General features: G+C 47.7%; 1 protein-coding gene across 6 annotated transcripts in view; it reads left to right on the top strand.

The window, feature by feature from the left end:
* LOC144510824 (neuronal-specific septin-3-like) overlaps nucleotides 1-27343 on the top strand; it is a 403898-nt gene that overhangs the window by 323875 nt on the left and 52680 nt on the right. For all 6 annotated transcript variants that reach the window (XM_078240760.1, XM_078240761.1, XM_078240764.1 and 3 more), the window contains exons 4-5: nucleotides 14818-14899; nucleotides 16836-16973. In XM_078240760.1, coding sequence (XP_078096886.1) covers nucleotides 14818-14899; nucleotides 16836-16973 — 220 coding nt within the window. The remainder of the gene's footprint in view (nucleotides 1-14817; nucleotides 14900-16835; nucleotides 16974-27343) is intronic.

Here is a 27343-nt window from a genome sequence, read left to right as displayed (position 1 = left end):
GACCTGGGGGTGGATTCTGAGTATACACTTGAAGACTGACTTCATTATCGGCAGGTTCTGCTGAGTGACAGAGTTCCGGCGTAATATTATTGTAGAAAAGGTGCCCTTCTCCTGTAAGGATGGGATCTCCAAGTTGCTAAGTGAAACGTGACTGAGCTTATGCATGCTCTGCATGTAGCAGAAAGCTGTCAAGCCATAACTGACTCCAGATAAGGTGACCTCTTCAATTATTTTGACTCACCGGCGCCTCTGCGTTCAGTTTCAACAATAGGCAGAATCTACCAGTGACTAAACAGACATGTCCTCACAATGCTGTTTCTCCACTGCGTCAGAATGCGTTGTCACATTGTGCAAAGCGTTTCGCGTTTCGCAACTCAGCGGTGCGTAACCTTAAAACAAAAAAAAAATCTCTCCTACAATAATCACCCTTTTAAACGTGCTCCGCACAACATCCTCTAGTCTGGCAAGTTTTGACTCGTAGCTGCACAGAATAATGAAAAAGTAGCCCTCAAACTTCAAAGAGCTTCAGGAGGACATGTTGGGTGGGATCTTACGGCCTCGCTTGTCCCAAAACTGTAAAATCCTACCCGAGGTCAATGGACCTTTCCATGGTCCACCCCCTCGCCCTGTGGGGGGCAAGGCGGTAAAATTCCAGCTGCTATCTGTCATAAGCTTTATTTTTTCATAGGAACATTGAATCCCTGCAGTGTAGAAGGAGGCCATTCGGCCCATCCAGCCCACACCGACACCAATCCCATCCAAGCCCTATCCCCACAACCCCATGTATTTACCCTAGCCCCCCTGACACTAAGGGACAATTTAGTATGACCAATCCACCTAACCCGCACATCCTTGCACTGTGGGAGGAAACCGGAGCAGCCGGAGGAAACCCACGCAGACACGGGGAGAATGTGCAGACTCCACACAGCCTATTGATCTTTAGTTAATTACTGAACACCATAACATGCGGTACAGGAATTCGGGAAACCAGACTGTGACCTTAGTGTCAGGGAGCACAGGAGTGTGAGTAATTGCACAGCACCTTCAAAGAGCCAGCACAGACACGATGGACCGAGTGGCCACTTCCTGAGCTGTGGGGTAACGAAATAGTTGAGGAGTCAGGACATTGCTTTTGTGCTCTGGAATCTGGCCTCAAACCTGACGAGATGCAAATTGTCATTCTCACCATTAGGGTCAAAAGTGAAACATGTCTGTGTGGGTTTCCTCCGAGTGCTCTGTTGGAGAGTCGGTGCAGAACCGATGGGCCGAATGGCCTCCTTCTGCATGGGTGGGGATTCTGTGGTCCCGTGGATCTTTGACAGTGTCAAGTCCATACTGGGTGGGCTGAACCTTGAGTGCAAACTCTCCATGTCGCTGTACTATCATCAGCCTCAATGGGAGGGCAGATGGATGGCTTGTTTGGAAAATGAAACAGACATATTGCTCCTACAAGCTGAGCTGTTGGGGGGATAAAGAAAAACACTGAGGGCGAGATTTCATTAACCCATCAGCTAAAGCATGCATGTACAAAATGTGGTGCAGAGAGATCCTTTTCTTGCACTGTTGGAATGGAGTGAACCTATTCTGCAATTCAAACCACGCTCCACTTAATTGTTGAGAGTTTGACTATCATCGAAAGGTGGAAAATCATATTTCCTGACTCCATTTGGGAAGACACATTTAGAAAATGAATGTTGCTCAAATAGGTTTTTGATTGAATCAGTTGAAAGTGGAGACACGGGTGGACAGAGTGGTGAAGACGGCATCCGGCATGCTTAGTTTCGTTAATCAGAACATTGAATTCAGGAGTTGGGATGTCTTGTTGAAGTTGTACAAGACATTGGTAAGGCCACACTTGGAATACTGTGTACAATTCTGGTCACCCTATTACAGAAAGGATATTATTAAACTAGAAAGAGTGCAGAAAATATTTACTAGGATGCTACCGGGACTTGATGGTTTGAGTTATAAGGAGAGGCTGGATAGACTGGGACCCTTTTCCCTGGTGCGTAGGAGGCTTAGGGGTGATCTTATAGAGGTCTATGAAATAATGAGGGGCATAGATCAGTTGGATAGTCAACAGCTTTTCCCAAAGGTAGGGGAGTCTAAAACTAGAGGGCATAGGTTTAAGGTGAGAGGGGAGAGATACAAAAGGGTCCAGAGGAGCATTTTATTCACACAGAGGGTGGTGAGTGTCTGCAACAAGCTGCCAGAGGTAGTAGTAGAGGCGGGTACAATTTTGTATTTGAAAAAGCATTTAGACAGTTACATGGGTAAGATGGTATAGTGGGATATGGGCTAAATGTAGGCAATTGGTACTAGCTTAGTGGTTAAAAAAAAGGGCAGCATGGACAAATTGGGCTGAAGGGCCTGTTTCCATGCTGTAAATCTCTATGAGTCTAATTAATAGTCCTGTCTCGCCAGTGAAGTGGATAACTGCGATGCGTGCTGCCTCATAATGCTTCAATGATTTCAAAATGGTGTCTGTATAGTGATCCCTCCCTGTTTCAGCCAGGAGTTAAGGCCATCAACATCTACCCCTCATCTATCACAGGGGCCAGCTGCTTTTCCTTTGGGCCTCTGCTGTCCAAGAATACCATTCTAGTTGAGGTTTTTTTGTAACCCTCCTCTGTGTGACTACCAGAAGACCTCGGCCTACCTCAAGCCTTCCCCATTGATTGACCCTCCCATTACCCCCAACAACTCAGGACAAACCTCCCCACTTGCAGGTTGAGTTGGTAGTTGGGAAGGAAAATGCATGATTTGCTTTCATTTCGAAAGCACTCGGATACTAAAGCAGGGATGTACTGCTGAGGGTTTATTACGCTCTGGTCAAGCTGCACTTAGAATGTTGTGAGCGATTTTGGGCCCCATATCTAAGGAAAGATGGAGAGTCCAGAGGAGGTTCATGAGAATGATCCCGGGAATGAAAAGCTTGATGTATGAGAAGCATCCGAGGACTCCGGATCTGTACCCGATGGAGTTTAGAAGGATGAGGGGCGAATCTCATTGAAACTTACAGAATACTGAAAGGCCTGGACGTGAGGAAGATGTTTCCATTAATGGGAGAGACGAGGACCCGAGGGCACAGCCTCAGAGTGAAGGGATGACCCTTTAGAACCCAGATGAGGAGGAACTTCTTCAGCCAGAGAGTGATGAATCTGTGGAATTCATTGCCACAGAGGGCTGTGGAGGCCGGGTCATTGAGTGTATTTAAGACAGAGATAGCTAGATTCTTGATTGGTAAGGGGATTAAAGGTTACGGGAAAAGGCGGGAGAACGGGGTTGAGAAACATATCAGCCATGATCAAATGGCAGAGCAGACTCAATGGGCCGAATGGCCTAATTCTGCTCCTATATCTTATGGCCTTACATTTACAGGAATGGTTTGGGGGGGCCATTTGGTTTTCCAGAGGCTGGCAGCCATTTTCTCCATATTCCCACTTGGATCAGTGTTTTTTGGGTTTATTTATTAGTGTCACAAGTCTGCTTACATTAACACTGCAATGAAATTACTGTAAAAATCCCCCAGTCGCCACATTCCGGCGCCTGTTCGGGTACACTGAGGGAGAATTTAGCATAACCAATTCACCTAACCTGCACATCTTTGGAATGTGGGAGGAAACCGGAGCACCCGGAAGAAACCCACGCAGACAAGGCGAGAATGTGCAAACTCCACACAGACAGTGACCCAAGCCGGGAATCAAACCCGGGTCCCTGGCGCTGTGAGGCAGCAGTGCTAACCACTGTGCCACCGTGCTGGCCCTGAACTTGACAATATTTTCCAAGTCAATGCAAAACAACTGTGAGAAAGTAGTGCCAACGGTGGGAAGTGGGCCTAGTGGTTAAGAACTCCACAAGTCCCGTACGTACCGTTACAGGCAGCCAAGACTGAATTTAGTATCCAGCATTGTCCTGCCACCAACCTTCTGGTTTCCCCCACCCCCCTTCAGAATGTGACAGAGAAACAGGAATGTTGAGTTGGATTTTATGTTGTGGCCAAACGGGATTTTTCTCTCTCCTCATTTCTGCGGTTCGTTGTGTGCTGAGTAAACAATATATTTAAATACTAAAAGATAAAGACCGGCTGCATCGAGAAATCACCCTCGAGCAACCACTTGGAGGGATTCCCTGTAAACAAACATCTTTCAAGTGTCACTGTTTATCACCAGTGAACTGCATCAAGTTAATAAGGTAAATACAGCTGCCGTAAAGTTGTGTTTGCTGAAGAACTCACCACACAGATTGGAAACCGCTTTACTGTTAACAGCCTCTCCAAAATACAGCACCAAGACAGTCCATTCAGCCCAGCTGCTGCATATGTATCACATGAGACTCCTCTAACATCATCTGTAACCTTTTGAGTGGCACAGTGGTCAGCACTGCTGCCTCACAGCGCCAGGGACCCGTGTTCGATTCCCAGCTTGGGTCACTGTCTTTGCGGAGTTTGCACGTTCTCCCCGTGTCTGCGCGGGTTTCCTCCCACAGTCCAAAGATGTGTGGGTTAGGTGCATTGGTGGCCTTGCTAAATTGCCCCTTTGTGTTCCGGGATGCGTAGCTCCGAGGGATTAGTGGGGTAAATATGTGGGGTTACGGGGGATAGGGCCTGGCTGGGAATGATGTCAGTGCAGACTCGATGGGCCGAATAGCCTCCTTCTGTACTGTAGGAATTCTATGGTTTTGATGGCTTTTAATTCTTCCCCCTCATGTAGTTACCTTGCTTTAAGTGTATGTATATTGCCCTCAACCTGCAGTAGTACATCCATTCTCTGCGTAAAGAAGTTCCTCCTGAATTCCTTTTGGTTGTTGTCATTCTTTGTCTTTCCCGCACCCTAGTGGTGCACAAGGCAGATTTTCATCTGTCCCCATGGTACATCTTTCCTGGAACAGGTCGCTGGTCTGTCGCCATATGCTTAGAGCTTGAGGGGCGCCGCTCCGCCCCCAGCATATCTGACCAGGCGTCTCACCCGCTCTAACTGCCTGCCATTGGTGTGTTGGAAGGATTTTGTAGGTTGATAATAAACATGGTGCCAGCATTATGAAAGCATCTTCTGTGGTCAACGAGACTTGAACCCAGAGCTTCTAACTCAGGGGCTGAGACGCTACCCACTGCACCGCCCGATTTATTGGTGCCCATCTTATATCTATCCCTCGGATTGCAATGGGATCTTGATCAACTGGGCTGACAAATGGCAGATGGAGTTTAATTTAGATAAATGCGATGTGATGCATTTTGGTAGATTGAACCAGGGCAGGACTTACTCAGTTAATGGTAGGGCGTTGAGGAGAGTTATAGAACAAAGAGATCTCGGGGTACATGTTCATAGCTCCTTGAAAGTGGAGTCACAGGTGGACAGAGTGGTGAAGAAGGCATTCGGCATGCTTGGTTTCATTGGTCAGAACATTGAATACAGGAGTTGGGATGTCTTGTTGGAGTTGTACAAGACATTGGTAAGGCCACACTTGGAATACTGTGTACAGTTCTGGTCACCCTATTATCAAAAGAAGATTATTAAACGAGAAAGAGTGCAGAAAAGATTTACTGGGATGCACCCAGGACTTGATGGTTTGAGTTATAAGGAGAGGCTGGATAGACTGGGACTTTTTTCTCTGGAGTGTAGGAATCTTAGGGGTGATCTTATAGAGGTCTATAAAATAATGAGGGACAGAGTCACAGAAGCCCTACAGTGCAGAAGGAGGCCATTCGGCCCATCGAGTCTGCACCAACCACAATCCCACCCAGACCCTACCCCCATATTTACCTGCTAATCCCTCAAACCTACACATCTCAGGACTCGAAGGGGGCAATTTTTTAGCGTGACCAATCAACCTAAGCCGTACATCTTTGGACTGTGGGAGGAAACCGGAGCACCCAGAGGAAACCCACGCAGACACGAGGAGAATATGCAAACTCCACGCAGACAGTGACCCAAGCTGGGAATCGAACCCAGGTCCCTGGAGCTGTGAAGCAGCAGTGCTAACCACTGTGCTACTGTGCCGCCATAGATCAGCTAGATAGTCAAAATCTTTTCCCAAAGGTAGGGGAGTCTTAAACTATAGGGCATAAGTTTAAGGTGAGAGGGGAGAGATACAAAATTGTCCAGAGGGGCAGTTTTAACACACACAGGGTGGTGAGTGTCTGGAATAAGCTGCCAGAGGTAGTAGTAGAGGCGGGTACAATTTTATCTTTTAAAAAGCATTTAGGCAGTTACATGGGTAAGATGGGTATGGGGGATATGGGCCAAAAGTGGGCAATTGGGATGAGCTTAGGGGTTTAAAAAAAAGGGTGGCATGGACAAGTTGGGCCGAAGGGCCTGTTTCCATGCTGTAAACCTCTATGACTCTATGATCTCTAGTTTTGGAGACTCCCACACGGGGAGGCGATGGTCTAGTGGTATTATCGCTAGAGCATTAATCCAAAAACTCAGCGAATGTTCCAGGGACCCAGGTTCGAATCCCGCCATGGCAGTTGGTGGAATTTGAATTCAATAAAAAATATCTGGAATTCAGAATCTACTGATGACCATGAAACCATTGTCGATTGTCAGAAAATCTGCCCTGACCTCCCTTTACTCTGAGGCTGTGCCTTCAGATCCTAGTCTCTCCTACGAATGGAAACAATGGAAACCCTCTTCTCCACATCCACTCTGTCCAGGCCTTTCTGTATTCTGTAAGTTTCAAAGAGATCCCCCCTCATCTTTCTAAACTCCATCGAGTACAGACCCAGAGTCCTCATATGTCAAGCATTCTGATTCCAGAGCCACAGCAATGTGGTTGACTCTCAACTGCCTTTTGGCAACTAGGGATGGGCAATAAATGCTGGCCAGCCAGCGACGCCCACGTCCCATGAATGAATAAAAGAAGTGAGCACATTTCGCCATCTTCCCTAGCAGCTCACGCTTTCCTAGAGGAAAGAGCCCCCTGCAGTTGTTCCGTCTAATGTCCTTTAGGGGAGGAAATCTGCCATCTTTACCAGGTCTGGCCTACATGTGACTCCAGAGCCACAGCAATGTGGTTGACTCTCAACTGCCCTCCAAGGGCAATAGGGATGGGCAATAAATGCTGGCCCAGCCAGTGACGCCCATGTCCCACGAATGAATAAATTCTTTCCTGATGGTTACAACCTAAAGATCCAGGCATCATCTGTGTACATGGCACCGTTAGATCTGTGGTTTATTTTGGCACTTCACATAAATAACTGACGCACGCGTGTGTAATATAATGCCACAGCGGGAGTGGAGCTTATACAGTGCAAGAAAGGAATCTGAATCAGGCAGCTCTGGCTGTTGAGATTGAGGATTGGAGAATGTCTGCGCTCCATCACTCATTTCCATCACTGTCACGCTGGTGGAGGGGGGGGTGAGGTGGGGGTGGGTGACGGGGGGTGGCGGCGAAGTTCTGGATTCTTTCACAGCTTCCCACGCTGATGCTCTGGCCTTATCTGGCCTTCAAAGTGCATGAACTGTCAGTGGTAACTCTTCCCTTGAGTTGTACCAGATAGCCAAGAAGGGCAAGCAACTAATTTGTTAAATACAAGCCCCAGCCAATTCTCTGACAACCACCGCACCCCCACCCCCCCGACACAGCTGTTTTGCTGGGTCCCATGACCCCAAAAAGAGACAGGGTGAGGGGATGTTAAACTCTTAAAGGGGCAGCTGCACTTTTAGAATTTTCAAGTCTGCTTCAGTTGCGATCACAACCTGTTGCCCAAACTGTCCTAGAATTGGCACTTTGGCAGCCAAGAATAATTTTGCAGCAACAAATTTGATGATTACGTTTTCAAAATAACTCCCCAGAGGCCGACGTCCCTTCACCAGATTCCCTTTATTTCCAAACTTATCCCCACTCCTAAGAGCACTTCAGGTACAAAGTCAGTAGTTTAAAGTTTATTTATTTATCAGTCACAGTAGTCTTACATTAACACTGCAATGAAGTTACTGTGAAAATCCCGTAGTCGCCACACTCCGGCACCTGTTTGGGTACACCGAGGGAGAATTTAGCATGGCCAATCCACCCAACCAGCACATCTTTCAGACTGTGGGAGGAAACCGGAGCGCCCGGAGGAAACCCACACAAACGTCGGGAGAATGTGCAAACTCCACACAGACAGTGACCCAAGCCGGGAATCGAACCTGGGTCCCTGGTGCTGTGAGGCAGCAGTGCTAACCACTGTGCCACCGTGCCGCCCTGACACTCCTTAATATATATATACACAGGTGAGATTCCCTGATTGGGCAGGCAGCCATTACCTCAATCAGGGAGCTCATACTCCAAGAGGCCCGCCTCCTGGGCCTGGTTGAGGTAATTACAGTTTTTATTCCTGTTGAGTCATATTTGGGAGGGGGGAGAAAAGTGATTCTAATTCCTAAAACACCTCCCACAGTCTTTGGATGTCCCAAAGCACCTTACGTGCCAATGAGGTAGTTTTTGAAGTGTGTCCCCCTCTTATAATGTAGGACACGCAGCAGCCATGTAGTGCACAGCAAGATCCCGTGAATGCCCCATTTTGCAACCTGAGGTAAATCCGGCAGGGCTGCACGTGGAAGGTTTTTACCCACTGAAGATGGCAAAAGCTGCACTTGAAATGGGATCATTTTGGGCATGAATCTTCCATGATCCACAGAGACCTCTGTGCAAGGCCTTGGCTTCTGTAGCATCCAAATAAAACAATGGGCCTCATGCCACTGCCACCGCTGGCACATGTGCGCCATTGGCCACCCATCTTCGGAGGCAGGAAGTGAAATCGCTTCCTGAGGTACATCCCTATCCCTCCTGGATATGGATCTCGGGACCTCTTGACACCAGCCTGAGTGGCTCTGATTTCTTTTATCCATTCATGGGTCATGGGCATCGTTGGCTGGCCAGCATTTATTGCCTATCCCTAGTTGCCAGAGGGCAGTAGAGTCAACCACATTGCTGTGGCTCTAGAGTCATGTGTAGGCCAGACCAGGTAAGGACGGCAGATTTCCTTCCCTAAAGGACATTAGTGAACCAGATGGGTTTTCCCAACAACCCACAATGGTTTCACGGTCATCAGTAGATTCTTAATTCCAGATATCTTTTACTGAATTCAAATTCCACCATTTGCTGTGGTGGGATTCGAACCCGGGTCCCCAGAATATTAGCTGAGTTTCTGGATTAATAGTCTAGCGATGATACCACTCGGCCATCACCTCCCACGATGATACAACTGATACCTTACTTTATATTATCCTGCTCTTTCTGAGGCCACAATGTATCCATACATTGCTTATGAGCATGCCAAAGTTCCTAAGGAAAATAGTTATAGAACATAGAACATTACAGCGCAGTACAGGCCCTTCGGCCCTCGATGTTGCGCCGACCAGTGGAACCAATCTAAAGCCCCTCTAATCTACACTATTCCAATATCATCCATATGTTTAACCATTTGAATGCTCTTAATGTTGACGAGTCCACTACTGCTGCAGGCAGGGCATTCCACGCCCTTACTACTCTCTGAGTTATGGCTGGAGTTACGATGCCAAAGCTCACAGACCAGACTCTTTTGATAACAGATATTCTGAATTTCGATCCTGAGTACGTGATTTGAACTGCACAGTTCATTCATTCAGCCTGTCCTCCTTTCCCCCAGAGATTTGATGAATGGTAGAATTAATTTCTTGTGCAAATTTTCAAAGGAGGCCAAATGCTTAGCACTGCTGCCTCACACTGTCAGGGACCCGGGTTCGATTCCTGGCTTGGGTCACTCTCTGTGCGGAGTCTGCACGTTCTCCCCGTGTCTGCGTGGATTTCCTCCGGTTTCCTCCCACACTCCAAAAATGTGTAGTTAGGTGGATTGGCCATGCTAAATTGCCCCTTAGATGTGTAGGTTAGGGGGATTAGCGGAGTAAATGCGTGAGGTTACAGGCTGGGTGGGGTGGGGCGGGATGGGGGGAGGACGGGGAGGGGTGTGAGCCTGGGGGTAAGATGCTCTCTCGGAGAGTTGGTGCAGACTTGATGGGCTGAATGGCCTCCTTCTGCACTGTAGGGATTCTATGATTCTACAATATGCTTCCAGGCATTGGCCTATAAGTTTTCTCATGTGTCTTCACATTGCAGTGGTGTTGAATCACTATGGTTCTGCAACATCTGGAAGTGTTACCGGGTGATCTAACACACCAGTTGGATGACCACCAAAAGACAGCCCCCTTGTTCGTATCAGGAGATTCACATTTCAGCTGCTGCACAGGTGCAGATGTGACAAGAGTGGAATCTTGCTCGTCATTGCTCAGAACCACAGCACGCGCCCAGGATTCAGTTGCTGCGCTTCCACCAAGTCAGATCCAGCAGTTCTTTCCTTGATTGGATTAGATTGATTCATTATTGTCACATGCATTGGTATACAATGAAAAGTATTGCTTCTTGCGCAGTGGCTGCCTCACAGTGCCAGGGATCCGGGTTCAATTCCTGGCTTGGGTCACTGTCTGTGCGGAGTCTGCACGTTCTCCCCCGTATCTGCGTGGGTTTCCTCCGGGTGCTCCAGTTTCCTCCCACAATCTGAAAGACGTGCTGGTTAGGTCCATTGGCCGTGCTGCATTCTCCCTCAGTGTATCCGAACAGGCGCCGGAGTGTGGCAACTCGGGGATTTTCACAGTAACTTCATTGCAGTGTTCATGTAAGCCTAGTTGTGACACTTAAATAAATAAGCTTTACAGACAAAGCATATCGTTCATAGAGTACATTGTGGAGAAGGAAAGGAGAGGGTGCAGAATATAGTGTTACAGTCATAGCTTGGGTGTAGAGAAAGATCAACTTAATATATGGTCGGTCCATTCAAAAGTCTGATGTTCCTGAAGTTGCTGCATCTTTTTGTGTTGAAGATCTGTGTGACGTTGTGTTGAATCCTATCCCAAGAGCATTGTGATGATTCGATCTGAACCATAAGAACATCAATGTTGCGATGATTGTGAAATGAACTTCAAATACTCGGTCAGATTTTCCAGCCCATCCTGCCGGCGGAATCTTCCGGTCCCCCCGGGTGAGCCAGGCAAAACGCTGTAGACAGCGGCGGGACTGGAAGACCCCACCTCTGCCACCGTGTCGCCCATTACACGTTACGGGCGGCATGGTGGCGCAGTGGTTAGCACTGCCGCCTCACAGCGCCAGGGACACGGGTTGAATTCCCGGCTTGGGTCACTGTCTGTGTGGAGTTTGCACATTCTCACCGTGTCTGCGTGGGTTTCCTCCGGGTGCTCCGGTTTCCTCCAACAGTTTGAAAGACGTGCTGGTTAGGTGCATTGACCCGAACAGGTGCCAAAGTGCGGCGACTAAGGGAATTTCACAGTAACTTCATTGCAGTGTTAATGTAAGCCTTACTTGTGACTAATAAATAAATAAACTTTATAAACTTTAAAAACATTGTACATTTAGCAAGCACAGGCGTGATGAGTGAAGGGAGTTTGGTGCAAGTTAGGCCACGGTTGCCAGAGTTTCGGATGAGCTTTACGTTTCTTGAAGGTGGACAATGAGATGCCGTTATGGAGCTTGTTCGAATAGCCAAACCCAGAGATAACATAGGGATAGGTGAGCCCCACTGATTAACAATCAGTTATCATTGCAATGGTCATTTATTGTGTGGTCTTACCGGACCAAACCTTCGCCACGGAGAGCGGCACAGTGGTTAGCACTGCTGCCTCACAGTGCCGGGGACCTGGGTTCGATTCTCGGCTTGGGTGACTGTGTGAAGTGTGCGCGTTCTTCCCGCATGGGTTTCCTCCGGGTGCTCTGATTTCCTCCCACAGTCCAAAGATGCGTGAGTTAGGTGGATTGGCCATGCTAAATTGCCCCTCAGTGTCAGGGGGATTAGCAGGGTAGATATGTGGGGTCACAGGGATAGGTGGGATTGTTGTTGGTGCAAGCGCAATGGGCTGAATCACCTCCTTCTGCACTGTAGGGATCCTATGATTCTTCTTGGAAATACTCTGCGTAATGTTTGAGGTAGAGATTGATTCTGTCAGGAAATTATTCTCGTGCATTCTTCGACCTTTCTGCAGCGACCTGACAGCTCGCTGTCAATTTAAGTATTTTTAAGGTATTAATTAATTCTAGAAATGCAACTGTACTGAAAACATCTGGAGTTGGTGGGGGTGGTGCAGGGACTGGGTGAACCGCGGTTGAATGATGTGGATTAGACCCTGGACTGTTTGTTCAGATAACTGAACCAGAATCCAACTCCGACTGATAAGGACAAACCCTGAGTGATGGGATAATTCTCCTCTAATTGCTGTCCGTAATGGTTCTGGCTTGAAATTAGTTTTTAATGAGGGTAGCCCTTGAGCACAGAGCAGCACCTAAAGGAGTAATTAACTTGACAGTGCCATTAAGTGAAGCCACAGATCATTATGGAAAACTGTTACTGTCATGTGATAGTGGGTGCTCTTCTGTGGATGGGTTTGGACTGAGCAGACCAAGTCTTAAGCATTGAAGCTTGCTGTACTAGATTCAAGCAGGCTGGCACAGGGTGGTCAAAGTGGGGAGGTGATGGTCTAGTGGTATCATTGCTAGACTATTAATCCAGAAACTCAGCTAATGTTTTGGGGACCTGGGTTCGGAATCCCGCCACGGCAGGATTGAATTTGAATTCAATAAAAAAAAATCTGGAATTAAGAATCTACGGATGACCATGAAACCATTGTCAGAAAAACCCATCTGGTTCATTAATGTCCAGTAGGGAAGGAAATCTGCCGTCCTTACCTGGTCTGGCCTACATGCAAGAAGTTTCACAACACCAGGTTAAAGTCCCAACAGGTTTATTTGGAATCACGAGCTTTCGGGGCGCCGCTCCTTCGTCAGATGAGAGGTCAGGTCTCTTCATCAGGTCTCACCTGAAGGAGCAGCACTCCGAAAGCTCGTGATTCCAAATAAACCTGTTGGACTTTAACCTGGTGTTGTGAGACTTCTTACTGTGCCCACCCCAGTCCAACGCCGGCATCTCCACATCATGGCCAACATGTGACTCCAGAGCCACAGCAATGTGGTTGACTCTCAACTGCCCTCGGGCAACTAGGGATGGGCAATAAATGCTGGCCCAGTCAGCGACGTCTACGTCCCACAAAAAAATAAAAATAAAGTGGGAAAAAAGTTCTGTTCCTCAGCACCCAACTTCTCTCACACAGATAACCATATATGTTTCTGAAAATATCATTGCGGAGACATTCCACAAATGGAAAATTAGCTTTCCCATGCCACTGAGGGTGTTTATAAGTTAATATGGAGTTGGTACGCTGCTTAAAATCCAGTTACACTTCATTCAACAAGGTATAACATTTTTCAGGCCTTTTGACTGTGTAAGAGAGTGAAAGTTCTCATTAAGTCTTGATGACAATGGAGGTTGCAAATTTGTGGGCACCTCGAATGTGCAACTCATGGACGAGTGAAGATTCTCTGCCAGAAACATCTGGCTTTCCGCGTTTACCTGCACATATGCGGACTCCATGAGTTGCTAAAAGCAAAATCCTGCGGATGCTGGGATCTGAAACAAAAACAGAAAATGCTGGAAAATCTCAGCATGTCTGACAGCATCTGCGGTGAGAGAATGGAGACAACATTACGAGTCTGGATGACCCTTCGTAACTTGTTTAGACTTGTAACGTTGGCTCTATTCTTTCTCCACAGATGCTGTCAGACCTCCATAAGTTGCTGTCAGTTTTAATGGAGTAAAGTTGATAGGAACATCGGAATTGGGAGCAGAAGGAGGCAAATTCAGCCCTTCGAGCCTGATCTGCCACTCAATCAGATCATAGCTGATCTCTCCCTGATCTCAACTGCACTGCTCTACCCATTTCCCTTATCCCTTTAACTCATTTTTATCAGAAATATATCTATCTCCTACCTGATACCATTCAATGATTCAGACTCCACCGCGTTATGGGGCAATGAGTTCCATAAATTCACCACCCTCTGTGAGTAATTCCTCCTCATCTCAGTTTTCAATCTACCGCCTCTCAACCCCATACCTGTGACCTCTTGTTCTAGATTGCACAACAAGGGAAAACATTTGGTCGACATTAATGTTATCAGTCCTTTTTAATATTTTATATACTCGATCATACTTCCTCTCATCCTTCTGAACTCCAGTGAGTACAAGCCCAATCTGTTTAATCTCTCCTCATTTGTCAATCCTTTTCATCCCCGGAATCAATCTGGTGAACCTCCTCTGAACTGCCTCCAATGGCACCACGTCCTTCCACAAATAAGGAGACCAAAACTGGCCACAGTTGGTTGGCGTTTTATGGCCTCGTTCGTCCCGAAACCGTAAACCCCCCCCCTGAGGTCAACGGACCTTTCCATAGTCCGCCCCTCGCCCGCTCTGATTCCTGTGGCGGGCGGAACGGGAAAATTCTGGTCAATATTCCAGATGTGGGACGGAATTGTACCGGCACGTCCGCCCGAGATTCGTACGATCCCGCCCGAGGCCCCCGGAATCAGGGCAGGCGTGCCGGTAAAAGTCCGGCCATGGTCTCACCGACTCCCTATACAATTGCAACAACTTCCCTACTTTTATGATGAATGCTGGTGGTTTCTCTGCGTCATCACCCCAGCAAAACCTGGACCAATGATTTTGTTGCTATTAAAATAAGTTCATTAATTCCTCTGAACTATTAATTTTACAGCTAAGAAGCTGTGACAATGGGGATATGCATGATCATATTGTGTGTGATATTATTGAGCCTGCATAGAAAAATACTGCACTTTCTTCACTGTACACGTTTCCGCTATTTCCACCCTCCCTGAGCTGTTGTGTTCCAGACGCCAGATCTTCCTGATGTGACTTTTTTTAATACATATTTCTTCCAGTTATTGAAGAAAAAGGAGTAAAAATGAACCTGACTGTCATCGACACCCCGGGATTTGGTGATCAGATAAACAATGAAAACTGGTACGTTAACTGTTTCTGTCAAGACCCTGAGTTTCTCATCGAATCCCTACAGTGCAGAAGGAGGCCCATTTGGCCCATCGAGTCTGCACCGACCACAATCCCATCCAGGTCCCGTTACCGCACATTTTTACAGTCCTAGTCCCCCTGACACTCGGGGGCAATTTAACATGGTGAATCAGACTAATAGTACATCTTGGCTGTGGGAGGCACCCGGAGGAAACCCACGCAGACACGGGGAGAATGTGCAGACTCCACATAGACGGTGACCCAAGCCGGGAATGGAACCCCGATCCCTGCTGTTGTGAGGCAGCAGTGCTAACCACTGTGCCATCCTGTTGGATTTGCCTGTTTAAAAAAAATCTTAAAAGTGGTGATCAATCATTTATTCACAATCCAACAAATCAGTGTGAGAGACGTGCTGGTTAGATGCAGTGGCCACGCTAAATTCTCCCTCTGTGTACCCGAACAGAGTGGTGACTGGGGAATTCTCACAGTAACTTCATTGCAGTGCGTAATAGTTCTGATTGGCCATGCTAAATTGACCCCAGTGTCAGGGGATTAGTGGGGTAAATGTGTGGGGTTACAGGACTAGGGTCAGGGTGGGATTGTGGTCGGTGCAGACTCGATGGGCCGAATGGCCTCCTTCTGCACTGTCGGGATTCTATTCTATGATTAAAAACAAGATAAGTATTTATGCTTTGATTGGATGCAGAGGAAGCTCAGAATTTTCTCCATCAATGTTGTGAGCAATCAGAATGCACCTCACTTGCCCCCACTTTACGTGCGTATCACTTCAGTCATACCAAGAGGAAAAAAACTTATGTGGATGGAAACCATTGGAACATGGCCACCCTGCACATGGGAACAGTGAGCAAAATATCTCATGGACCACACTCGGAACCCAGATGGGTGGCAGGTGCCCCCCCCCAAGCCGCAGGTTGTCCTGCCACTGCTTTCGTTCAATGTCAGTGTTTTTAGAAAAAGCTAGACCTAGGAACACAGGTTGTGGCAAATTGGACTTGCGTGGTTAACGTCAAAAGAGTATTGAGGGTTGGGCGAGCTACCTGCAAATCCAGAATCTAATCAGACTTTTAGGGGCTGCGTGGTGGCACAGTGGTTAGCGCTGCTGCCCCACAGCGCCAGATACCCGGGTTCGATTCCGGCTTTGGGTCATTGTCTGTGTGGAGTTTGCACATTCTCCCCGTGTCTGCGTGGGTTTACTCCTGATGTGGAGATGCCGGCGTTGGACTGGGGTAAACACAGTAAGAGTTTTAACAACACCAGGTTAAAGTCAAACAGGTTTATTTGGTAGCAAATGCCATTAGCTTTCGGAGCACTGCTCCTTTGTCAGATTTCCACTCCATCTGATGAAGGAGCAGCGCTCCGAAAGCTAATGGCATTTGCTACCAAATAAACCTGTTGGACTTTAACCTAGTGTTGTTAAAACTCTTACTGGGTTTACTCCCACAGTCCCGAGATGTGCGGGTTAGGTTGATTGACCATGCTAAATTGACCCTTAATGTCAGGGGGATTAGGAGGGTAAATTCATGGGGTTACGGGGATAGGGCCTGGGTGGGATTGTTGCCAGCGCAGACTCAATGGGCCAAATGGCCTCCTGCTGCACTGCAGGGATTCTATGATTGTAGCATTGAGAAACCGCTTCCCTATAATAACGAGATTAGCAGATGGTGGCCTCCCTGGCAACATCCAAACTGCACCAAAGAGGAAGTGCAATTTGTGAACTTAACATTTCTAGATATCTTGGTGCTTTGATGGTTGGCTTTCAACCTCCGTAGAGGTCATTCCCCGACAAACAGCGAGGGGGTTTTAGCTGGTCGCGGTGTTAGCTTCCCAGATTATATCCTTAGGAATGTGCGGCCGCGATTATTTTGACTGAACCTCGAGGAGTTTATAACCGAATAATCCTGTGTTACAGCTGGGAACCCATTGTGAAATACATTAATGAGCAGTATGAGAAGTACCTGAGGGAAGAGATTAATATCAACCGGAAAAAGAGGATTCCCGACACCAGAGTACACTGTTGTGTCTATTTTGTACCTCCCACAGGACATTGGTATGTACAATATGATGATACTCTCTGAATAATTTTGGGAATGGCGTATGCATTTGATGACATGTCATGGTTGTCAAGCCATGCGTTGTTTTTCTTTGGGGTTTTTTCATTGGTTGCTGAGGGCATGCCTAGCCAAGCATATCCTGTCACGGTTCAGTTGTTCCACCCTCAAAACTTCAAACAAAACCCATAATGAAACTGAAGCATTCACTTGGAATGTGCCAAATTCCCCAGGCAATTGAAGGAACTTAATTGGCACAGGAGTCGGGAGGTCTAACCCCCTTGACTGACCTCCCTAATCAACATTGTGACCTGCAGCCAGTGTTTACTTAATGCTCTTACACATCAGATCAATCCGGGTTCAGTTGGTAACTCTCCAGCCTTTGAGTCAGATGTTTTGTGGCTCATCTCACAGTCCGGAGACTTGAGCCTATAATCTAGGCCAGTGGTCCTCCTCAACCGCCTTCTCCCTAGTCTTATAAAGAAAGTCAAGATGTGGAGATGCCGGTGTTGGACTGGGGTGGGCACAGTAAGAAGTCTCACAACACCAGGTTAAAGTCCAACAGGTTTATTTGGTATCACGAGCTTTCGGAGCACTGCTCTTTCTTCAAGTGACTCACCTGGTGAAGGAGCAGTGCTCCGAAAGCTCGTGATACCAAATAAACCTGTAATAAAATCAAAGACAGTTTCCCCCCTCCCATACAAGTTATTTTTCTGCAGAGAAATTAATTATGTGACAAAGCTTGTTATTGTTTATCTTGCGACGACTGAGATCTTCCAGTCTCGTCCCTCTCGGGCTCTGATTGTCTCTTTTCTCCAGAGAGAAAAGAGAGATAACTCACGTAATTATCCTTCCAGTTTGCAAATTCTTGGTGCTCCCCTCAGCAAACCGCTTTAGAAAAATGTGTGCACTGCATAAAGATGTAACGGGACAAAATTCTAATTCCCAAACGTGCAGCAGACGGTAAATCAGTTGAGGAGTGGGGGTGGGGGGAAGGGGTATTTGGGAGGAGGGAGGGGGCAATAAGAGAGTGCTTGGGCTGTGGCTAAAGAGAAATCGGAAGTGTGAAGGGGACACGGACATGCTGGGTTTTACACACAACAGGTTAAAAATCCCTGATCTAGTTTGACCGTTCAGTGCAGTTCTGAGGGAGTTTTGCACGGTCGGTGGTTCTACCTCTCAGATCCGAGCTTAAGCTAAGACTCCAGGCGGGATTTTCCGCACCTTCCCCGTGGCACCTTTCGCGGCGGCAGAAGCAGCCCGCCATTGGCCTTCGGTGGGATTTTCCAGTCCCGCCATTATCAACATGCTTTCCCGCTGTTCACACCCTCCGCCATTGGGGAGCCCGCAGTGGGGGAGTCACCATCGGCAGGACTGGAAGACCCCACTGACGGGAATGGCTGGCAAATCCCGCCCGTAATAACTCAGGAAGCCAACTGGAAAGGAATGACAGTTTCTTTATCAAAACTAAAGTTAAACTACAATCCTGCGGTACATTTACATGAGTCCCATCCATGACGATAGACCACTGGACCCCGTCAGGGGTCTGCTTTATCAAGGGCTTAGGATAGGGTTGTCACCTGGTTAGGCAAGTGCCTATTACCAGGGGAACTCGTATTCCACGAGTCCCACAGAGGTCAGTTAGGGATCCCCCATGTTACTCATGGGAGTTATCACACTGCCCTCTCAGGTGGATCCTGGCCAATTTCCTCAACTAACTTTACCAACAAAAACCAATGATTTGGTCATTGTTTATTTTGTTGTCCTATTAGATTAAAGGTGCTATCCAAATGCAAGTTGTTGCTCTTGCCATCATCTCGTTGCTGTTTGTGGGAGATCGCTTTGCATAAATTTGCTGTCGTGTTTCTTACGTTGCAAAAGGGATCACATGTTGATGGGCGGCACGGTGGCCCAGTGGTTAGCACTGCTGCCTCGCAGCGCCAGGGACCCGGGTTCAAATCCGGCTTAGGTGACTGTCTGTGTGGAGTCTGCACACTCTCCCCGTGTCTGTGTGGGTTTCCTCCCACAGTCCAAAAGACGTGCTGGTTAGGTGAATTGACCGTGCTAAATTCTCCCTCAGTGTACCCAAACAGTGCCGGAGTGTGGTGACGCGGGGATTTTCACAGTAACTTCATTGCTGTGTTAATGTAAGCCTACTTGTGACACTAATAAATAAACTTTGACTGTATTCCAATGATTATAAAACACTCTGGGACATGCTAGCATTTTAAAAGAGACTCAGTTTCAGGTTGATAACTTGTTTATTAAATTTTGTAATGTTCCTCTAAAAACAGCATTTGTACCAAAACGGTAACAGCTGAAAAGGAGCCAGTGAGGCAGAGAAAGTTGGAAGGTTGGTTGGTGTTAGAGAAAAGCATTAGGATTCAAGGATTTATTTATTGGACGATAAAGTCTAAAAGCTAAACTGCACTGCAAACAAATACAACTCACGGCTGGAATTCTCCAACTGTTCACACCGGTGGGATTCTCCAGTCCCGCTGGCAACGCCCCCCCCCCACCCGCGGGTTTCCCGCCGGCATGGAGTGACGTCAATGGTAATTTCCATTGACAGCAGCAAGACCAGAGAATCCCACCGCGAGCAAACAACGCACCACCTTCCGCCGGCGGGGAACACGCGGCTTGCAGCCCAGAGAATCTCGCCCCCACTAGTTTGGGTGCAAGTAAAACATCGTGGCCTGGATTTGTGGGCCTTACTTTAGGAAAGATATTGAGAGAGGGTGTGGAAAAGAGTCACCGTAATCTTATTGAGCATCTCCAGAGAGCCTCCCCACTGCTTCGGGTGTTAAACAAAAGGCATCTACTTTTTGCTCTTACCCAATTCAGCGGGATGTGCACATCTGTCCAGAAGCATGTGCAAATTTCCTATCCGCCATCTTAAGGCCTCAGTAGTCTGAGTAACAGGCACAGCATGATCCACTTTCTTGACCCATTGCTACAGTTCATGGCTGTAATCCACCAAAATGGACATCCTTCATATGTGAGTTTCAATGGTGAGCAAGCTCTAAGTTTTAAAGTTTATTTATTAGTGTCACAAGTAGGCTAATATTAACACTGCAATGAAGTTACTGTGAGAATCCCCTAGTCACCACACTTCGGCACCCGCTCGGGTATCATAGAATCTAGAATCATAGAATCCCTACAGTGCAGAAGAAGGCCATTTTCCCCGTCGAGCCTGCACCAACAATCCCACCCAGGCCCTATTCCCATAACCCCGCGTATTTACCCTACTAATCCCCCTGACACTGAGGGTCAATTTAGCATGGCCAATCAACCTAATCTGCACATCTTTGGACTGAGAGAGGAAACCGGAGCACCCCCGGAGGAAACCCACGCAGACACGGGGAGAATGTGCAGACTCCACACAGACAGTGACCCAAGCTGGGAATCGAACCCGGGTCCCTCGCACTGCGATGCAGCTGTGCTAACCATTGTGTCACCGTGCCGCCCTGTAATCCGATGTGGTATATCAGGAACTCTCTCCATAATGATCAGTGTTCAAAGAATAATTGAAAGGGTAACATTATTGTTAAAGAGATTTATTAAAGGAGTTGGTGTTAAACTCAGTATATTGTTCTAACTAAAGCTGGAAAACTGTAAGTTTGAGTTTATTTATTTACAAGGGATGGATTTTCCAGTCCCCCTGTGGCATGTTTTCCAGCAGCAGAGGCAGCGCCCCATTGGCCGCCAACAGGATCTTCCAGTCCCTCCAATATCTATAGTGATTTGCCTGGTTCTCCCATCCTGCCATCGGAAAACCCACCACCAGGAGGGCTACTTTCGGCAGGACTGGCAGATCCACCAATGGGAAGGGCTGGAAAACCCCGCCATCTGGCTTTTTCAATGTATCCGAATATGTATAACGAAGAGTTACTCCGGTATATACTCCAGGGTTGCTGGGCGGCACGGTGGCCCAGTGGTTAGCACTGCTGCCTCACAGCGCCAGGGACCCGGGTTCAATTCCGGACCCGGGTTCAATTCCAGCCTCGGGTGACTGTGTGGAGTTTGCACGTTCTCCCCGTGACTCCGGGTGCTCCGATTTCCTCCCACAGTCCAAAGATGTGCGGGTTCGGTGGATTTGCCACGCCAAATTGCCTCTTAGTGAGCCAAGATGTGCAGATTAGGAGGATTGGCCATGCTAAATTGCCCCTTAGTGTCCCAAAATGTAGATTATGAGGATTGACCATGATAAATTGCCTCTTAGGGCCCCATGTTACCATTTTGATTCCAAGGGTTGGGTGCAAAAACTTGAAACTGGGAGTGTTTCAGTCTCGACTTTTAGACCCATTCTCAGGCGCCCCCATACGCACTCTGCCTGAAAAAATATCAGTGATTCCGAATCACGCTGCAGAAGCCTGTGGGAGGGCCTTAACACTCCCGAAATCCTGCAGCTCCGATCGGCGCCTCCAACTGCACATGCACAGAAAAGAAATGATAGAATGTAGCTCCCCTGCCACATCCCTCCCGGGCCGGATAATGCCTCCCCCTGGCCCCCACAGACATTGCCCTACCCCTCCAACACTACTGACACCCTTATCCCCCCCCCACCCCCGCCACACAGATCGATTGCGGGCCCCTTCCCCCCTCCTCCCACCGATCTCAGGCAGAGTGGCAGCGGACCCACCCTTCCCCCCCCCCCAACGATCTCAAGCAGAGAGCCTTCGGACGTTCAGCACTTACCTCCTCACTAACTGGAGCACCCAAATCGGAATTTTGTGCAGCATGTCTGTTTTGCGCCGATTCTGGATGGTCAAACGCGGTGCTAAAGGGGGAAGTGCCGGTAAGGTTGGGTGTGCAGCCCATTAAGTCAATTTAAATGCACGCAAATGTGTTTAAGTGGCCGTTGCACCCGTTTCAGATGCGGTCCCGATCACGGCCGTTTTTGGACCTTGGTAAAGGGGGAACCGGCGCAGAGGCGGACGCAGATCGCGCTACTCATCTCACGCCCGACTTTATCAAGTTTTCGCACCCGAAAACAGGCACAACGCGATGGTAAAACCAGGCCCTTAGTGTTCCAAGATGTATAGATTAGGTGGATTGACCATGGTAAATTGCACCTTAGTGTCCCAAGATGTGCCGATCAGGTGGATTGGCCATGGTAAATTGCCCCTTAGTGTCCCGAGGTGTGCAGATTGGCCATGGGAAATGTTGGGGTTTACAGGGATAGGGCGGAAGGGAAGGCCTGGTTAGGATGCTGTATCAGAGAGTTGGTGCAGACCCGATAGGCTGAATGGGCTTTTTTCTGCACTGTAGAGATTCTATGGTTCTTTGCATGTATTTAGAATCATACAGCACTGAAGGAGACCATTTGTTGTATTGTGCTTGGGCCAGCTCTTTGTAAGAGCTATCCAGTTAGCTTCACTCCCCCATCCTTTACCCAGACAATGTGCAATTTATTCCCCTTCGGATATTTACCCAAATCCCTTTTTGAAAGTTATTATTGAAACTGCGTCCAAGTATGATAATCCCTTGAGGAGTGGAGCGGGTGGGTAATGATTGGAGTTGTGAGGCTATATCGCATTTCAACCATCCTTTCTTCTATGCTTATCCCTCTAGCCCATGTGCCATGTAGACAGTTAATTTATTTTTCATGATAAATGAATTACAGCTGTATATTGTGCACTCGATTTTTGAACCACAGTGAGTGATCCTGGAACTGAATCCGTCGTAATTCGCAGACATCTGCGAAGTATCTATTTATTTAACACATCCTGATCCTCCTGCTATTTCATTACAACCTCTCCTTTAAAGGATTTGCCTGTACTTTACTGCCCTGTTTAGGACTAGCACATGCCTTACAAAAGAAACTGGATGCTTCACCTTGGCAGCTATCGTCTGTCTCCTGTGAATCGTGTTGCCAAATTTCACATGTAATATATTCCTCGTGCTCCCGTGATAGAACTTGCTGGGACAGTGCCAAAGGGTCGCGTTGTAAAGTATTTATTATGAACCTAGATTCTTGTGAGGGTGTTTTAAACTGCATTCCATCACGCGCACACACGCACACATATGCACACAGACACACACACACACAAGCGCACATGCGCATACACACATGCGCGTACATGCACACACACACAAGCACACATGCATACACACACACTCACACACGCACGCACATGCACACACACAAACACACACACAAACACTCACACACAAACACGCATGCACACGCACACACATGCACACACACACACTTGCCTGTGTAGAAAGTAGATTGGGTGGTCATGAGGCAATGAATGGGGAATTTGAACCCAATACAAAGCTGTTTCAATGTCATAATTTCTCTAGAAATTAAAAAAAGGAGGGGGGAATAAAGACCCACCAACGGGAAGGCATAGGTTTAAGGTGCGAGGGGCAAGGTTTAAAGGAGATGTACGAGGCAAGATTTTTACACCGAATTCGCTGCCGGGGGAGGTAGTGGAAGCAGATACGATAGAGACTTTTAAGGGGCGTCTTGACAAATACGTGAATAGGATGGGAATAGAGGGATACGGTCCCCGGAAGGGTAGGGGGTTTCAGTTCAGTCAGGCAGCATGGTCGGTGCAGGCTTGGAGGGCCGAAGGGCCTGTTCCTGTGCTGTAATTTTCTTTGTTCTTTGAGAGGCTGGGTAAACCCCGCCATCTGGCTTTTTCAATGTATCCGAATATGTACAGCAAAGGGTTACTCTGGTATATACTCCAGGGTTGCTGGACGGCACGGTGGCACAGTGGTTAGCACTGCTGCCTCACATCGCCAGGAACCGGGGTTCAATTCCGGCCTCGGGTCACTGTCTGTGCGGAATTTCTCCCCGTGTCTGCATGGGTTTCCTCCGGGTGCTCCGGTTTCCTCCCACAGTTGGCGATGCTCTGCATCACAAACCAACCATCCAGCCAACCGACTCCCTCAGGAGATCCTACCAACTTTCTGAGTTTTAAGAAAGTGTTTCCTCATGCCACCTCTGATTCCTTTTCCAATTGACTTAAGTCAGTCTCCTCTGGTTACTCAGTCTTCCATCACTGGAAACAGTTTCTCCTTATTTACTCAATCAAAATCCTTCGCAATTTTAAACACTGCGAACAAGTCTCCCGCTAACCTTCACTGTTCTAAAGAGAACAACCTCAGTTTCTGTAGTATCTCTTCTTAACTGAAGTCATTTATCCTTGGTACCGTCCTATCAAATCTCCTTTACACACTCTCTAAAGCCTTGACATCCTTCATAAAATGTGGTGTCCAAAATTGGCTACAATACTACAGCTGGGGCCTAATCAGTGCCTTATAAAGTTTTTAAAAATTCTTTCACGGGACGTGGGCATCACTGCCAAGGCCGGCGTTTGTTGCCCATCCCTCATTGCCATTGGGAAGGCGGTGGTGAGTAATCTTCTTGAACCGCTGTAGTCCCTGTGCTGTTAGGAAGGGCGTTTACCCAGCAACAGTGAAAGAATGTCCATGTAGTTCCAAGTCTACATGGTGTGACACGGTGGCACAATGGTTAGCACTGCCATCTCCCAGTGCCAGTGACCCGGGTTCAATTCCAAACCCCGGGTGACTGTACATGTGGAGTTTGTATGTTTTCCCTGTGTCTGCGTGGGTTTCCACCGGGTGCTCCGGTTTCCTCCCAAGCTGTGCAGGTTAGGCGGATTGGCCATGCTAAATTGCCCCTTCGTGTCCAAGGATATGTAGGTTAGCTTGATTGGCCATGTTAAATTGCCCCTTGGTGTCAGGGGGATTACCAGGGTGAATGCGTGGGGTTACAGGGATAGGCCCTGGGTGGGATTGTTGTCAGTGCAGGCTTGATGGGCCAAATGGCCTCCTTCTTCACTGTAGGGATTCTGTGTGTGTGACTTGGTGGGGAACCTCGATATGTGTGACTTGGTATTGGTGTTCCGAGCTGCTGTTGTCCTTCTAGATGATAGAGTTCTCAGGTTGCTGTCAAAGAAGCCTTAATGAGTTGCTGGAGGACATGTTGTATAGTGTAACTTCCATACCTTTATGCCCTGTACATCTGCTTGTAAAGCCAGGGATCCACACACCTGAGTCTTTCTGTTCCTGTGCACCTGCCTTTAAAACTGTACCATTTAGTTTATATCACCTCTGTTCATTCTCCCTACCCACAATAAATCCCTTCACACTTCCCTGCATTAAATTTCATCCCAACATGTGTCTACCTTTCTTCCTGAAGTCTGTTATTGTCCTTTTTACTGTTGACTACGACGAGATAGGTTTTTCTATCTACAAACTTTGAATGTACCCAGTCTGGCCAAGTACAGGTCTTTAAAACATATTAAAAAGAGTAGTGGTCCAGTACCACTAATAGTGAGGGGCAACATTGCACACTTATTCCAGTGTGTACAAAGTCCTAGTGAAGCCACATATAGAATACCATTTGGTCCCCTTATTTAAGGAAAGATATATTATCACTGGAGGCAGTACAGAGGAGGTTTACTAGGCTGATCCCGGGTATGAAGAGACTGCCAAATAAGGAAAGATTAAACAGGTTGGGTCTGTATTCCCTGGAATTCAGAAGAATGAGAGGTGATAGGATTGAAATGTAGAAGATTCTCAAGGGGTTAGCCAGGGTAAATGTTGGGATGATGTTTGCACTCATGGGAGAGTGGGCAGAGTCGCAAAATAAGGGATGTTCATTTAAGGGAGGCGATGGCCTAGTGGTATTATCGCTAGATAGATCCAGAAACTCAGCTAATGTTCTGGGGACCCAGGTTCGAATCCCGCCACGGCAGGTGGTGGAATTTGTATTCGGTAAAAAATATCTGGAATTAAGAATCTACTGATGACCATGAAACCATTGTCAATTGTCGGAAAACCCATCTGGGCGCAATGGTTATCATTGCTGCCTCACAGCGCCAGGGATTCCCATCTTGGGTCATTGTTGGTGCGGAGTCTGCACATTCTTCCCGTGTCTGCGTGGGTTTTCTCCGGGTGCTCCTGTTTCCTCCCACAGTCCGAAAGCCATGCTGGTTACGTGCATTGGCCATGCTAAAATTGTCGCTCAGTGTACCCGAACAGGCACCGGAGTGTGACGACGAGGGGATTTTCACTTCATTGCAGTGTTAATGTAAGCCTATTTGTGATACTAATAAATAAATAAAAAACTAATGTCCTTTAGGGAAGGAAATCTGCTGTCCTTACCTGGTCTGACCTACATGTGACTCCACACCCACAGCAATGGGGTTGACTCTCAATTGCCCTCCATGGATGTCGCTGGCTGGGTCAGTTTTATTGCCCATCCCTCCAACTCGGGATGAACAATAAAACTGACCCAGCCAGCGACGCCCATGTCCCATGAATGAATAAAAAAAGATGGATTGGAGGAAGAATTTCTTCTTTCAAAGAGGGGTGAATCTTTGGAATTCTTTACCCTGGGAAGCTATGGAGGCCGAGACCTTGAATATTTCCAAGGCTGAGAGCGATAGGTTTTTAATCAGTTGGGGAATTAAGGCTAACGGAGACGAGGCGGGATTTAGCAAGTGTTAGGTCGATCATGATCTTATTAAATAGCAGAGCAGGCTTGAAGGGCTGAATGGCTAACTCCAATTCTTATTTCTTATGGTCTTAAAACACCCTATATCACCACTTATCTCTGCTATCTGTCCCTTAGCCAGTGTTGTATCCCCACAACTCCCGGCTCTTTAACCCTAGGGGTTTCGAAACTGCAAACGGGCAGCATGGTGGCACAGTGGTTAGCACTGCTGTCTCACAGTGCCAGGGACCTGGGTTCGATTCCCGGCTTGGGTCACTATCTGCGCGGAGTCTGCACATTCTCCCCATGTCTGCGTGGGTTTCCCCCGGGTGCTCCGGTTTCCCCTCACAGTCCAAAGATGTGTGGGTTAGATGGATTGGCCATGCTAAATTGCCCCTTACTGTCAGGGGGACTAACTAAGGTAAATGCATGGGGTTATGGGGATAGGGCCTGGGTGGGATTGCGGTCGGTGCAGATTCAATGGGCCGAATGGCCTCTTTCTGCACTGCAGGATTCTACGAAACCCATCTATTATATCGTGCTTTATCAACTGCCCTTTGAACATCATATATACGCAACATCAGGCACAATACCCTCATCCACGACTAGGTAAACAAGCGGAGAAGCTAGCCTTCTTAAAGAAAACAGTTCGAGCAGCTTTCTTCCTCCAGACAGGTCGAAGATTGCAAAGTATACTTTTCACTGAAGTGTCTTCCGTGAAGCCCAGCAGAGCAAACACCTCGAGCGTTTCTAATGAAAGCCCTCGTGCAGCGATTGACAAGCTGTTATTTTCTGGTATTATCTCAGCATGTGCTAAAGCAGAGGAGCGAAGATTACCTGTTGCCCTCCGAGGGATTGTTTATCCACCTTTACCTTTGTGCCCTTTGGAAA

Source organism: Mustelus asterias, chromosome 23, assembly GCF_964213995.1.
Source record: "Mustelus asterias chromosome 23, sMusAst1.hap1.1, whole genome shotgun sequence".
NCBI lineage: Eukaryota > Metazoa > Chordata > Chondrichthyes > Carcharhiniformes > Triakidae > Mustelus > Mustelus asterias.
Note: the sequence above shows the minus strand (reverse complement) of the source record. Positions and strands in the feature narration are given on the sequence as shown.